We start from the raw sequence: 14,073 nt of genomic DNA, 5'->3' as shown, positions 1-14,073 counted from the left end.
TCCTAACAACGCTTTATTTACACATACTATCATTGCCTAGCGTCTCTTTTACTACTACTTAAGCTCGTTGGGTCAGTTTTTCTTTGGTCAACTGGTAGCAAAAAATTAACGTCTTGAGGAGCGATGCTTAACTTTTTAGGTTTACTACGACTAACTCCGAACATTTCACCAAATATATTTTCGAGTCGACAGTCGCAAGTACCGTTTATTTCTTCAGGTAAGCTTCTGCGCGGAGTTACGTACCGAGACGAAATAAGTGGACTCATTGAGGAATCCAGAGACAAACCTCGTCGTCGCCTACGTTTTGCGGAAAAAGAACAGCAGAAGGTGGTTTGCGGTGGACTGAAGATCATAATCGGTGCTTTAGTTGAGGAAGCACTCTGGTCCGGTTTGAACGGACAAGACGGGAAGAACGTTCTAGGACTTGGTAAGTCGTCCGTGGGACTCGGACTCGCTGGATGTACAACGCACGTCGGGGTTATGGATAAGGGAGTAGGTACCATTGACTGACACATATCTGGGATTTCTTCGCCAGAATCGTATCGTTCTAGAGTACTGGGACGGCGGTGGTAGGGACTGGAAGCGTGCTCGGAAAAGAAACCGAACTCGGAGTTAAGTGTAGGTGACAATTGAAACCTTTGTCGAACGCACTCGTCCGACGATGAAGAACTCGATGATTTCGCGTCAAAATATCTGGATGAATTCTATAGTAACAAAAGACCCAAGTTTAATGATAGTTGTTTTGAATATTTAAACACTCGTTAACACTTACCACATCTAATTCGGCGTTGTGAGATTCGCTGGATAACGGAGATCGAGGTTCTTCGCCGTCCAAATCGCGCGAACCCTCACCACCAACGCGAGTAGCGGGAGAACCCGTTGGAGAACGGAAATGTCCACCGGAAGTGTTTAAAATAGGAAGCACAACGCGTAAGTAGTCGGTCAAGTCAGTGTCCACCAAAGAACTCACTAAGAAACTTTTAACCGATAATAATTCCGAAGACGGGTGATCTTCGAAAACGAACTTCCCCGTTCTTAAGTGACTGCGAATAAGTTTAGGTTCCAGTTTATTTATAATTCGAGAATTCTTGAATAATTCATTACCTTTTTGTTATTTCGCTGATAGTGACTCGTCCCGGAAGACTGTGTGTTTCGAGTAAATTGGTAATGTTAACTGTGCTGCCAAAAAGACAGTACCTCGGCATTTTAACTCCGACAACTCCAGCTATAACGGGTCCTGTATGAATTCCAATGCGAATCTGGAATAAATGTTTACCATACGCGATTAACGAGCCAGTTTTCCGAGTGACTTTTTTCATAAATAACTAATGCGCTCCTTTGGGAAATGAATTTTGGTGGCTAAAAAGTAAATGTCTAGGGAAATTGAACAAAGAGAGCTTATTTCTACGCTTTATTTTAAAAAACCAAATCCAATAAATTTAAAATTCTCAGAACTAGTCTTTTTCTACAATATTCGATTTCAGCTCAAACAAAGACAACAGAAAGAAAAGCGCTTACAGAATAAATAAAAAGGGCAAAACGTACGTCGCTTTAGGACAAACTTCAAATATATTCTTCAATTATTTATGATTCCTACTTTATTGGCCCATACCACTTATTTATGCAAATAGATAAATCTTACCTGAATAGGTTGAGAGTCCACGGGTGAATGTACATGCTTAGTTACACCAATCATACCAAGCCCCTAAATGTTACATTAATTAGTAACCAGAAACCTTTGTTGCTCGACGAGATTCTCAATCGTCAGAAAAATGCTTTACCATTTCAACCATTCTGTCAGCGTGGTCCTCGATGTAATTAGGTATGCCCGCTACGGCGATATAGGCGTCTCCGATTGTTTCCAACTGATTACGTTGAAGCATTAGAAAGAAAAATCAATGACGGAAATCACTTTGTTTCTAGAATGGAATTTCGTTTATTGTTCGTCCGCGGAGAGTCAGTGAATAAAGCAGAAACGACCAATAGAAAATTCGCTTCTATTTCTAGACAATTACTATTATCATACGTTTATAAGAGACGTTCCATAAGTATACTTCGATTGCTAGAGACTAACTGTGAGCTTAATCGAGTACGACAAGCGAGAATTGACTACACCAGGCGTCGCTTTACTAGAATCTATGATGAAAAGTTCTCAGTAACCAGTGACAAACTTATGGAACATATCTTATGAACTTATGCTATTATTATCATCGGGTTCTAGTGGTATTCATCGTACCTTCGCGGATGACGCAAATGCAATTTGAGATAAAGGAAGAACAATATGTGGGTGGTATAGCGCCAAGACATTGTTCGTACCTTAAACATTACCACACCTTTTCAAGTGTTTTAGATACTGACAACTCAAACGGTACAACGGTTGTCACTTGTCACTGGCGAGAGACACATTTTCCTTCGGTTTACTAGGCTTATTAAACTAGAAAACTTGACACGATGAACATAAAGGCTTAAAACGTCTCCGCTTCATAATGGTATATTGTTTTCTTTGCCCGACGCAAATTTTAATGAACCAATAATGAGGAGTATCCGCTTTCTTTTAGCTGGTCGGAGTGCTTTATAGCAACTGCCCTTTTTCAAGTACCATTTTAAAGTGCCATGGACAAGAGCCCACTCAAAACCAGTATTAAATCCAATAAACTATTCTATGAAAACCGTTTTTAGACGTAGTCAAGTAAAAGTGCGACAGTAAAAACTACAAAGGAACTATAGAAATGATGATAAAAAGTATAATTACCTTATAAACTTCGTGAAAATTGCACAGAGCGTCAAACTGTATGTAAAGTCTATTGAGTAATCTCACAATATCCATAGGATAAACGTTTTCATTCCCGCACATAGCCGTAAACCCGACAATGTCCGAATATAGGCACGTTACTAATTCAAAGTGTTCCGTATCAACCGGTATATCCTTACATAGACACCGAGCAACTTTGGGTGGAAATATGGAGGCCAAGACGGCTTCCGTCCGTCTCTTATCCTCGCGCCGTTTTGCTTCTAAAACTTTCAAGTTATTCGACGTTTCATCCAACTTTTGAAGCAAGGCTCTTTCCCCCTTTCGCTGATGGGTCATCAATAGAAGATCTCTGGTACGGTCGTACAGAGGAAAATCGCTCAAATGTAGACCGAGTTGTTCCATTTCGTCAAAGTCCGCCACGCGAGGAGAACCCAAAAACAGTAAAGAGTCCGATTCGGACATGTAAATCATTTGACCTTTTAAACGTAGGCAGGGTTTGATGTCCTGTAAAGAATTAAAAAAAAAACGAAATCTGGCTATTATTTATAACTTAAAATAATACGGATTTGAGAAGATTTTGAGGGCAAAGTTCGAAACCTTAAACTTGTAATTGAATCAAAACCTTTCGCTTGACTAACTGAAAAAAAGATCTCAGGTTTCCTCGAGCGTTAAACTCTGTACTTTCTTAAATCGACGAAGTTTTGGGAAACATTTCCAGTGTCAAGAACCTTGTTAGACTTATAACCTAAAGGGTAGACTGAGACGATTGTCTTTAAAATAATAGCTTCCTCATTTAATGGGAGCTAGCAGCTAGCCACTGTGGCTGTCTTTGGCGCCACCACAAATTGGAGGGAGAAACCGAGAGAGAACCCTAACCTCGCAATGGACAGTTTCGCTATCCTATATAACCCTTAATTGGACTTACGGCGTCGAGGCCGAAGAAAAATCGATCTTACCGCTTGCTCCTCGTATCTTAGCACCCCGTCTTTCGTTCGGAGGACAAAAACCATATTGCTTAGTTGTTGATAGGCCTGAAAATAAAGTTTAAGAAATTATACGGATATAAAGCTATAATCAAAACTAGTTTGGACAACGAAGTTACCTCGAAGCTACACTCCACTATGGGTCGGCTATTAAGGAAAACGCTATTAAATAAGACGCCACCTTCTTCGGTCTTTTGTTCTTTCCACAAATGACCGACGAAGCGAGCCAGGCCTCGTCCGAGCTGAGTTATAACGAAGTTACTGTTAATGACAAAATGGAAAGGAAAGGCCGTCGCCAAGGTCGAGACGCTGAGTGGCAAATCATCCGGCGAGGTGCTTATATCCACCCCTAGGGTCAAAGGGGTGATGGACTGTCTTCGCCGACGCACTTTGGAGCCTTGGAGAAATTGACACGGACGGATTTCTAAAATAACATGTTCCCGTTCGCATTGACGAGAAAATTCTATGGCCTTTATCGTTATAGGAGTATCGAACAAGTCCAAAGCGACGGCTCGTACCTGTTAACCGAAGAAAACGAGACACGTTACAAAGACAACCAGGGTAATATCTTCTTTTCTCGAGTCTTCTACCGAGACGAAACTTAACTTTCCATTAGGGTTAAATATATTTTAGTATATGTTCGAGCTTAATATAGTTCCAAATCTTTTATACTGTAAGGCTTACGGTAGATTGTCCTAAATTTCAAATCAGACTTTACGTATTTTTAGCGCTATTGATTTACCTAAAACCATTGATTTATAAGCGTATAAGGCAATACTCGAATGACAGCTCCTAATTTTGGTTGTCTGGCTTAACCCTAACAAATAAACACCGTATAATCACGTAATTGTTAGAAAGATAATCGATTGAGGATTTAAGCAGAATTTTGGTAAGTTGAGGGACGTTCCGGGAGAAGACGCTTTGGAGAAATGAACGTTGAAAGATAATTCGCTCACTAAACCGCGCACTATGGGGTGTAATCCTTTCCGACTACTATAATAGTGCAGGTGAAGGAGGTCCTCGCCAACGGCGTTGACACGGAAAGACGGAGCATTCATTCCGGGATACAGCGACGCTAAATGATCGTGTAGGTTGTCCAAATTCATTAGGAAATCATACAAGTTGCTACCCAGAGCCTTCAGCAACTGATCGAATCCATTTTGGCTGCAGTAAGTTAAAAAATGACTGCCAAATTCCTCCAAACACTTGTCCAAATCGACACCTAAGCAAATAGAGTAATTCGAATCCAATGATTAAAGTCTTAGAGATTTTTTAATGTCTATTTATTTTAATTCCATTATGTCCTGTTATTATATACCTTAAAATATTCACTATTATGTTTTACGTAACGGTACTGTGAAACGATTCCACAAATAAAGGCAATGAGAATCATTTCTTTTTCGAAAGTTATTACTTGTTATCTGTGCCTTCTTCTTATAATTTCACCTAAGAATGTCACAAACCCTACAGCTTGGACCCAATCACAGTTTGTTAATTATCATCTAATTTCACGTATAGGCTGCTGGGATTTATTAAACTCGATTGATAACGTTCACGAAAATCATAAAAATACGATCAAGGGATCCGGGATTACTTAGATTCTAGGCAGTAAGAAAATGGCTCACGGTCCCCGTTTTCATTTAACACGCTTGACCAGATGAAATTTATGAGCAAAGCCTAATTCGGACCCTTTTTTTCCGGAAGACTGGACGCGAACCGATAGCCACTCGCGTCGCTGGACATAAATCAGACATTAATACCTTACCTAGAGTTTCCCTGGTAGATTCGAAGAGTTTCATCGAAAGCTCGTCGCTGTAGACACGGTGAATCAAGAAAGAACCTCCACGTAGTTTGATACCGCATTGGTTTCTAACAAAATAAGAACGAAGATAGCAAAACTACGTTCATTAAATCTCACTTTCTGAGATGAAGACAATCAAAAATGCTGAACTTCGTTAAAGTCAACTTTGTTAAAGTGTGTATAGAAAATCGATTTCTGTTTGTCGTAATTACTTATCAATGGTTTTTCGGGATGTTCAGAATCTTTCAAAAAGTAATTTATTTGTAGTTGTAATCTATTTTGTTTCGCTCTAAAGTTAGGTATTTACTTTGAAAACTAACTATATATAACATTACCCAAACTTTATTAATAAAATTGTCCAAAACTTTATTTTATATTATTAAATATTTTGTTGCTTGTTCAAAACCATAGTACTTTCCAAAAAACAATTGCTTTTGTAGAAAATATAGTTTTTACAAAAGCAATCTCTAAAAGGATTCTACCCTAATTCAAGGATGTAGTCCAACAAGTTCAGTCTAAAACAAACCTTACACGATTTTTTGCCAAGCCTCCACTCCGTACTTCTTGACAACCAGGTCTTCGAGAGCGCAGTGCAGAAAACCGTACTGTCAGAAAAGAAGAAGAGAGAGTAGAAACAAGAGAATTACTTTGCTTCGTTGTATTATACATAAGTTAAGCTCATTTCACGGAAAGTCTAGCGTGTTTTCCTCCGAAGCGACACGTGTTACGGTATATATACATTTTCTTCTACAAAACTGTATACTAATTTGTAAGAAAACCCCAAAACGAAAAGTACACGGAAAGAAATTGAAAAAAGACCAATTGAATAGGTTAGACTCATAACAAGAGTGGATTAAAAAGACAGAGTACGTCTTGATGCAATTATTTTCCTGCAACAATACGTCTACTATAGCAACGAATTTAACAACCCTAAAGCCAATATTATTATTAACATTGCAATAAAACCCAGTTAATTAGAGTTATTAATGACATAATAATTGCTAGTGATACAACGTTTTGCTCATTTAGATGAGTCAACTTGAGTTGAGTAAACTACTTGGGTCGTGTGAACAGAAGTTGGACAAGTTGAACGACCAAATTATAAATTGATCACCGACAAATTTTTGCGTACTCAACTTTTTAACCCAACTAGTTAAGTCAAAAGTTGTATCGTCTGAAAAGGCCTTTAGCTTGCCATTTAAAAAAAAACTCGACAAACGTGGTCGGTCGTTCATTAATTATCTTTTTTAATCCCAAGATCGACTTAGCAATTAGCAGGATTCCAATTTTAGCTAAAAAAGGGGAATAAATCCCTCAGATGAAAGGCGATAACCTTATTAAAAGAGTGCCAAAAAGCGGGTCGGGTCATTTGGGGAGGTTTTCGTAGTACCCTAAAAAAACCCGAAGTGATGCAGATTCTTTTAGAACGTCCATCTAATCCAAAAAGAAAGAGAACGAAAGTCTAGTACCGAGAGAAAAGCGTAGAGTAAGCAAAGGTTAAGAATTTGATGACAAAATATCCAATGAAAAGAAACTTTGAAACTGTCTAGTCATCGTTTTACCGTATGGTACGTCGCGGTTGAAAGGAAAGTTAACTGGAAAACCCTGATACGAGAAAACGGGCTTAAAGCGAGGCCCAAAACGAAAAAAAAATACTCTTGTGTTGATTATTTATAAATGTCGTACGCGTTTAGATACCAATAATTATCAAAATTTGGTTATCATCTCTCTTGTCTATAAAGGATTATGGAAACCAGATACATCTAATCAAATTCAGGGATTTTAAATGGGTAATTTGATAAGTAACGCTGAATATTTATTGAGCAGTTTTATTTAGTATACAGGGTGTTTCTGAATAACTTTGACACAAATTATGGGAAGGGGGCTGTTCTTTGGGCGATACCGAGTCGAAAATGTAACTTCTAAGACATTTTGTCCTAAGTTAAGATTGAAGTGTTTTAAGGATGACCCCTTAATTAGATTAAGAACTGATAGTAAATGCTGAATAAATTGAAAGCTATCATACGAATAATACCCCAATCATAACTTGAAAACAGTAACCCGGACAACAAAATGTCAAGGAAAATTTTCGACACCCCGCATTTTTGACAGACGTTTCACAAACACCCTGTGTATATCGCGTGCATTTTTATAAAATAAAGTGTAGCGTATCATACTTTATATACAGTAAAGTATCATGGCTTTTATTATATAACATAATCTCTCGTGATTTACTCTCTTCTAGCTACTTTAGTGAAGGAATGGAGTTACTAAGTTCTAAAGATAAAGAAGGAAGTAGTTTATCTAAGGGATTTAAAAGAGGGTTAAAAATATTTCAAAAGTCCTCATTGACTGAACGCTGGTTTTGATTGAAAATGAGTGATTGAGGGCTCAAGAGTGACTCGTGATGGATACGGAATAAACTTAAGTGACTTCGTATGTCTTGACCTTGAACTTGGGGTTTCAGGAAGTATGTAACTTTCAACAATACTCTCATGTTAATCTGTAATCGTCAACATTTTTCCCCATTGAAGAAAAAATCGGTCCATTTGAATATAGGTGCAATATTTGTTTCCAATACACAATTTAATTTTTGAAATAAAACATGCATTTGCGTCAAAATTTGAAAAATATCTGTCTCATCGCAAACCTAAACATATCTATAGTGAAAATTTCTTAACAAACTATCCTTGTGCAACCATCCCAATGCTCTAACCATCTGAGCTACAAAGACTCAGATGGTTATAGCAACAGTTCACCTCACGGTTATATAAAGAAAACTAATAATGAAGGACATCTATGTTAAGTAACTCTTGATATGAATGCAAAAGCCAATACCGGACAAATAACCAGGTGCTCACTTAACCTGAGATGATAAGGCTAACCTTGTGGTATCTCAATGATGTTAATGTTGATGCTTCATAATAAATCTCAGTAGATAAGATGGTTAGAGCGTTGGAAAGGTGACCTAAGTGGTTAAAATCTACTGTGGGGTGTTGATTAATTTTCACCTCAGGTTTGTGTAAACAAAACTACTAATGGCGGGTATTTATGTCTAGTAACTCTTGACTTGAGCTAAAAGTATCTGCATTTAATTAATATACCAATTAAAAATAAATAATAATAAATTTCAACTCCTGTAATATTCTAACAGTGATCGTTATAATATTTCATAACTTCTCCCAAAACATTAACTTTCATAATCCATTACTTTCACAGTATATACCATCATTTTTAATACACTTGAAGGGAATCAATAAGCCATTATCTGATACGAGCACAAGCCACCACAAATGGCATTACCGAGATCAAGAGTAGGTTTTAAGGAGATAGACCGAGATTGTCATTTATAGACAACTCTAAAAAGAAAATGATTTTTTTATTACCTATCATAATATAGACGTTGGGACCGACCCATATAAATAATGATTTTGATTCCACTATTTTTAGTGAGTGACCCTTTACGCGATTATTGATCTTAACAGGAAGTGACCAGCGTCCAGTGGGATTACAAGTTTGTTTTTCTAAGAATTTTGGGCTAAAATATCAGAGGTTGTTCTAAAATAAAAATTGGACGAGATAAAAATCTTAAAATGCTCGTTACGCGATGTTAGTCCGCAATTTACCAACTACTACCCATTTATTTTATCTTTTATTTCGCATAAGCACTTCAAACTGTGTTACTATAGTGTTTTTAGAGAAACTTTACTTCAAAGTGGATATACTTAGTAGGATAAGGTAAATTTCACTTTTTAATGTATGTTGGGGAAAGCCAACATTTAGGGTTTATGAAGCTAATGTATTTCCAATACGCGCCTGTAGAAATGTTTACACTGCTGAACTCCGCTGCTCAGGGAAAAGCGCACCTACAGGGGTCATAACAAAAGTTTAGTTTTATTTCCATAGAATGTATTTTAATTAAGAATTCTTTCCACATCAGCGTAATATTTTTGTACCTGTTAGTGAACTTATTTTAGATTTATGCTCGTACTGTTTTGTTACCTGTTGTCTTTAAGGGACTAAAAGTTTTGACAGTTCTATCTGGGCTATCACAGTACAACGATTTTGGGTTAAAGAAAACGTGCAGACAATACCTTATGTAACATATAAATTAATCAATAAATTTAAATCGAGTAATTCTTAAAACGAAGTGTTTAAACCGACGCGACACTTCGCGTCAAATATGAAGAGAAAAATATTTTGGTTGTCAAGACGTTATAGTCAAGATAAATCTGGGGGAGAAGTAAATTGTTTCGCGACAATATAAAATCATACCGAGTAAAGAAATGAAAAAAGAAAAAGGAATTCAATCATCAACTCACCATTTCGTTCACCGTGGTGAAAACGAGAGACAAAAATAGGCCGCGAAATTTTCGCGCGCTGACTTTTCTTAACGTTCATCCGAGTCTAAAAGGACTCACTCCTGCCTGGCAAGCCAGCGTGTGTTTACCACGGGAACCCCAATCCTGTCTCTTAACGTCCGTTCGTATAGTTCCCAGTCTCTCTCTCTCTCGAAACTCCCCTAGCGGTGAGAAGCGGAAACATGGGGAATCACGAGTAGGATTACGACCTAGGGACCCCGAATCCGTCACTGACGGGTTACGCACGTGCGACTCTCTTTCGTCCTAGCTACCTAGCTAGGTATATATTTTTAGAATACTCCTATCCACAGCGAGGCTGGCAAAGGAAAAAGAAAGAAAAAAGAAACGAAACGAAAACTGTATGAGAAAACAATTTTTGAAATATCGTTTTGCGGTTACGCGGAGCCCCAATAGAAAGGGGTGACACACCTATCAAAATATTGGCAAACTTTCTACGGAATATCATCACAAATCATTAACTTCAACATCGTAATAGTATCCTACTCCTCCGTTCCTTTTTGGCCCCCTTCATTCTCAAGAGTCATTTTCTTTACGGTGATTTACAACGTATAGTAGCAGAAGCTTCTATCTGAAGGGGCCCCCTAACCTTTTATCGACATAAAAAATATATATACAGGTTAGATTCTTCATTCTGTTTTCTTTTCCAAAATTGAACTTTTTAAGGTCGACGTAAAATTTATATTTCATATTTATTTTATATTCTTCTTTTATTGGTCTGCGAAAATGGTGGAAAGAAGAACGTGCAATTGAATATCAATGTTTATTGAAGAAATGATAAAATATTGGTCACCGTGATGCGATTCTGATAGGAATTTTGGTTAAGGGCATGAAATAGGTTGAAAGCTGCCCTGAAAGTAAAATACAGTTTGTTTTGTAGGAAAAAAATTAAATTACAAACATATCCAGTTCTCAAATAATTGGAATAAATTTCCACTTAGAGACGACCATCACAAAACCATGAGCTATAGGTTCATAAGATATGTTCCATAAGTTTGTCACTGGTTACTGAGAGTTTGTCATGAAGTGACGTAAGTCATAGATTCTCGTAAAGCGACGCCTGGTGAGGCGCCGTTCAAGGCTTAATATAGACTAAATAGAAAGATGAACTGCAAAACCGAATGTAGTCAATTCTCGCGTCGTAAGTCTCTAGCATTACAAAGTATAGGTAGTTTCATACTTATGGAACATATCTTATAAACTTAAAAGCATGAAATAAACCCATCAATAAATGCCACCCAAAAATGCGTAAATTCCTATCCTGAAATCTGAAGAAATAAATATTCATGCAGGGATTCTAGTTTTAATATTAAAAGTCGATGATGACAAAAAATGAATTCGAAGAAAGAAAAAGATTTTCATTTTCGAATAAATTTTTTTTATCAAATTACGAAGGGGGTAAAGAATTACGAGTGTTTTTAATAAGGAAGAATGGAAGGGACATTCTTCGTTGAAAGGTTTAAAATAAAAAAGAGAATACAGCACGGAGCTGTACCCCTGCAGGATCTGGCGGGAAGAAAAGGGCGCTTAGCGAACTACGCGTACTAGGAAAAGTGAAGAGGGTGCATGGGATGAGCTCTTTTAGGTTATACGTTGGAAGGAGCGAAGGAATCCTTTGAAAAGCTAGTCAATAGGCATTTTCTTGGCCAGCTAGGCCTTATGTAAAAATCACTCTCTCGGAGCTGAGCTGCCGCGGGCTGCCTTTATTGAAAATTCCACGTTCCGAGCCTCGAACGCGCGTTTTTGCTTCTCCCACCCGATTAAGGGATAGCGCTGGAACAACGGGGGTTCCGTGGAAATTCAGTTTATCTTGATCGAGTGCTCGAGCGACTGGGTGAATAAGAATAGGTAGAGAACCATATATATCTATACGCATACCCGTTATACCGAGCCTTAGGGTATCTCGGCTCGTCTATTGACGTGTGGTGGTGGTGCAAAACAATTCTAACTACAACAATCCGTAGATCTTTTTTGTTGGGGTAGGTATCGACGATGTAACCTCCTGCTTGGTGTGTCTGAAGAGTTAGATAAGTTTAAATTTCATATGAAGTTCAACGAGTTAAGCCTAATTTAAATGACAATTGAAAAACACGTGTGGCCTTTCTTGGAGTAAACCCGGAAGATCAAGAAGAAGTTCTAGACTTTTCTTTGGTCAATTTATATAGCTCGAAGGATAAGGGTTAAGTCAAAACTCTTCATTGATTGGATGGTGTATGGAGGCGTTTGTCATGGAATGAAAGGGTCAAAGGTTATAAATGGGAGAGGAGGCACAGTGAGTGGTTACTTTGAAAGAAAAAACCACCAGCTTCATTCCATAGTCGGTTATTGTATGATATAAAATTCAAAAAATTGGAATTATTACAATTTGGGTCCAAGTATCCCTTACTTTAAAAAATACTTGGCGAACCGCTAGAAATAAATCCATCGAGACTATATCTACACCTATAGAAGAATGAAATTTCATCTCAATTTGTAAAGAGGGGAAAAATGTTCTTGCACATATCTGAACGTATACTTCGAATTTACCTTCAAAAATAACCCTTTTCTCTTAAACTAAAGCCAGATAAAGTTCTTTTTCTCATCTTTTTCTTCTATCTAGAAGCACTTTGGAAAATATATCTCTTTCGATTATTGGTTATCGAGGCTAAAAAAGGCGCGGGAATTCCAGGGAATCGTGATATCAATCCAAAATGAAATTCGCTTATAATGTTGTACGTTCCGCATTCTTATGGTTCTCCTAAACTATATAAGTACTCGGAGTGATTGGCCATGATTGCGATTGTAATTCCGGATCAAAGACCGTACTATATACCAAGATGTAATCTACAGACCACGATCTCTAAATGGAATTGCCATTAGGGAACGTGGTACAAAAGTTGCATTAAGGCTCTCTGAAGTCAATATATTAAACTGTAATTGAATTGGGTGCATGGGTACTTTGGGGTATTAGTCTGGATTGAAAATGTAGTGTTATTGTAGGTCAGAGTTCAAGGACAGTGATTTATTTTAAAAGACTTGTTAAAGCAAACCACTTGTTTGTAAATCCATTCCCTTTAGAAATAAATTTGCAAAGGCTTAAACGTAGCTAAGACTCTAGACGTCTTTGCTTGACATATTGACACTTTTCAAGGTCTGGCGTGTAACCACGGTGTTATTCCGGACGTTGACTTAATTTACTAAAGTATCACTTCGAATTTAGACGAGGAATAAGTTGAAATACTTCTCGGTTTTTCAGGAAAACGTGTGGGTAGTTTAACAAGATTAAAATATCCATAGTACGAAAATACATTAATTTAAATGCAGTGGATAGAATTTTAAATGGCTTCCAAAAATAACACCTCTACTTGTAACCCCGCTTAACCTTTAATTCAAAACCACTAGACTATAATTTAAATCTAAATTAAACCTGGAAAGGCTTTCGATTATGGTTTCGGGCTTAAAAGGCTATCCATGTTTCTCCTTTTAAGAGAATCCACCGCACTCGTGAGGATGCTGTTTAATTATTCACAAAGATGAGGCGATAGGACTTGACGATCGAAGTTCAAAAACTTTCCTCTCAGCTCAAAGTACCCAAAGTCCTTTAAATTTTCAGGGCCATTGGTTTTATTATATACTTTGAACAATCATTTCGCTAAACATAACGTACCTAACACCCTGGAAAAATCTGACACCCATTTGCGAGAGAAAAGGTGAACTAAACGTATTCTTTCGAATGTGTGAGGACGGACACTTTTCCGTCGAAGATATTTCAGAAACGAAAATAAAACGAGGCCCTTGGAAGATCTCGGAAAGGGTGATGTCGGCTTAGAGAACAGACTTTTATGAATTATTCATGAACAAAGAGAGAAAGATAGAGAAGAAGGCTGAGAGAATACCGTTTTCCTAACACGAAGAGACTAAAATTAAATCCTTAAAAGCTCTTTCCTGTTCAGAGGATACCCCCACGTCTAATTAGACTCGTCAAACTGGCAACTGCACCCTTATCTATGAAAGAAACGTCTATACTCTGCCGTTCAAAGGAACTTCCAAAGGCCCATAACCACAGTCTATTACCAAGTCCGAATTGGCTTAACCTTAAAGGATTTATACGCGCTATTTAACAAAGCTTTGGCATTGGCCTCGTTGAATAGTCATACTGAAATGCACCATCCGACTGAG

The 14,073-nt window shown here is 37.6% G+C and overlaps 1 protein-coding gene across 1 annotated transcript; it reads right to left on the bottom strand.

Moving 5' to 3' along the window:
- Nucleotides 1-29: 29 nt before the first annotated feature.
- LOC149651060 (guanylate cyclase soluble subunit beta-1-like) lies at nt 30-10,381 on the bottom strand. The gene is made up of 12 exons (XM_089847088.1): nt 9,859-10,381; nt 6,068-6,141; nt 5,501-5,604; nt 4,692-4,957; nt 3,855-4,253; nt 3,709-3,783; nt 2,753-3,256; nt 1,782-1,865; nt 1,643-1,705; nt 1,105-1,259; nt 773-1,043; nt 30-704 (listed from the first exon to the last, which is right to left on the bottom strand). The coding sequence occupies exons 1-12, from the start codon at nt 9,859-9,861 to the stop codon at nt 30-32; spliced, it is 2,673 nt and encodes an 890-aa protein (XP_089703214.1). The 5' UTR covers nt 9,862-10,381.
- Between the last annotated feature and the right edge of the window lie 3,692 nt (nt 10,382-14,073).

This window comes from Phalangium opilio, unplaced genomic scaffold (assembly GCF_054372755.1).
Source record: "Phalangium opilio isolate 3A_F unplaced genomic scaffold, DU_Popi_V2 ptg000082l_1, whole genome shotgun sequence".
NCBI lineage: Eukaryota > Metazoa > Arthropoda > Arachnida > Opiliones > Phalangiidae > Phalangium > Phalangium opilio.
The sequence above is the reverse complement of the archived record's forward strand: the minus strand, read 5'-3'. Positions and strand labels throughout refer to the sequence as shown.

Bases quoted from the DNA above. Each gene is read 5' to 3' on its own strand.
- LOC149651060 (XM_089847088.1), bottom strand. The intron at 1,866-2,752 runs GTAATTATACTT...CAACGTAATCAG, and splicing joins ATTTTCACGAAGTTTATAAG to TTGGAAACAATCGGAGACGC. The intron at 1,260-1,642 runs GTAAGATTTATC...CATTTATTCCAG, and splicing joins TGGACTCTCAACCTATTCAG to ATTCGCATTGGAATTCATAC.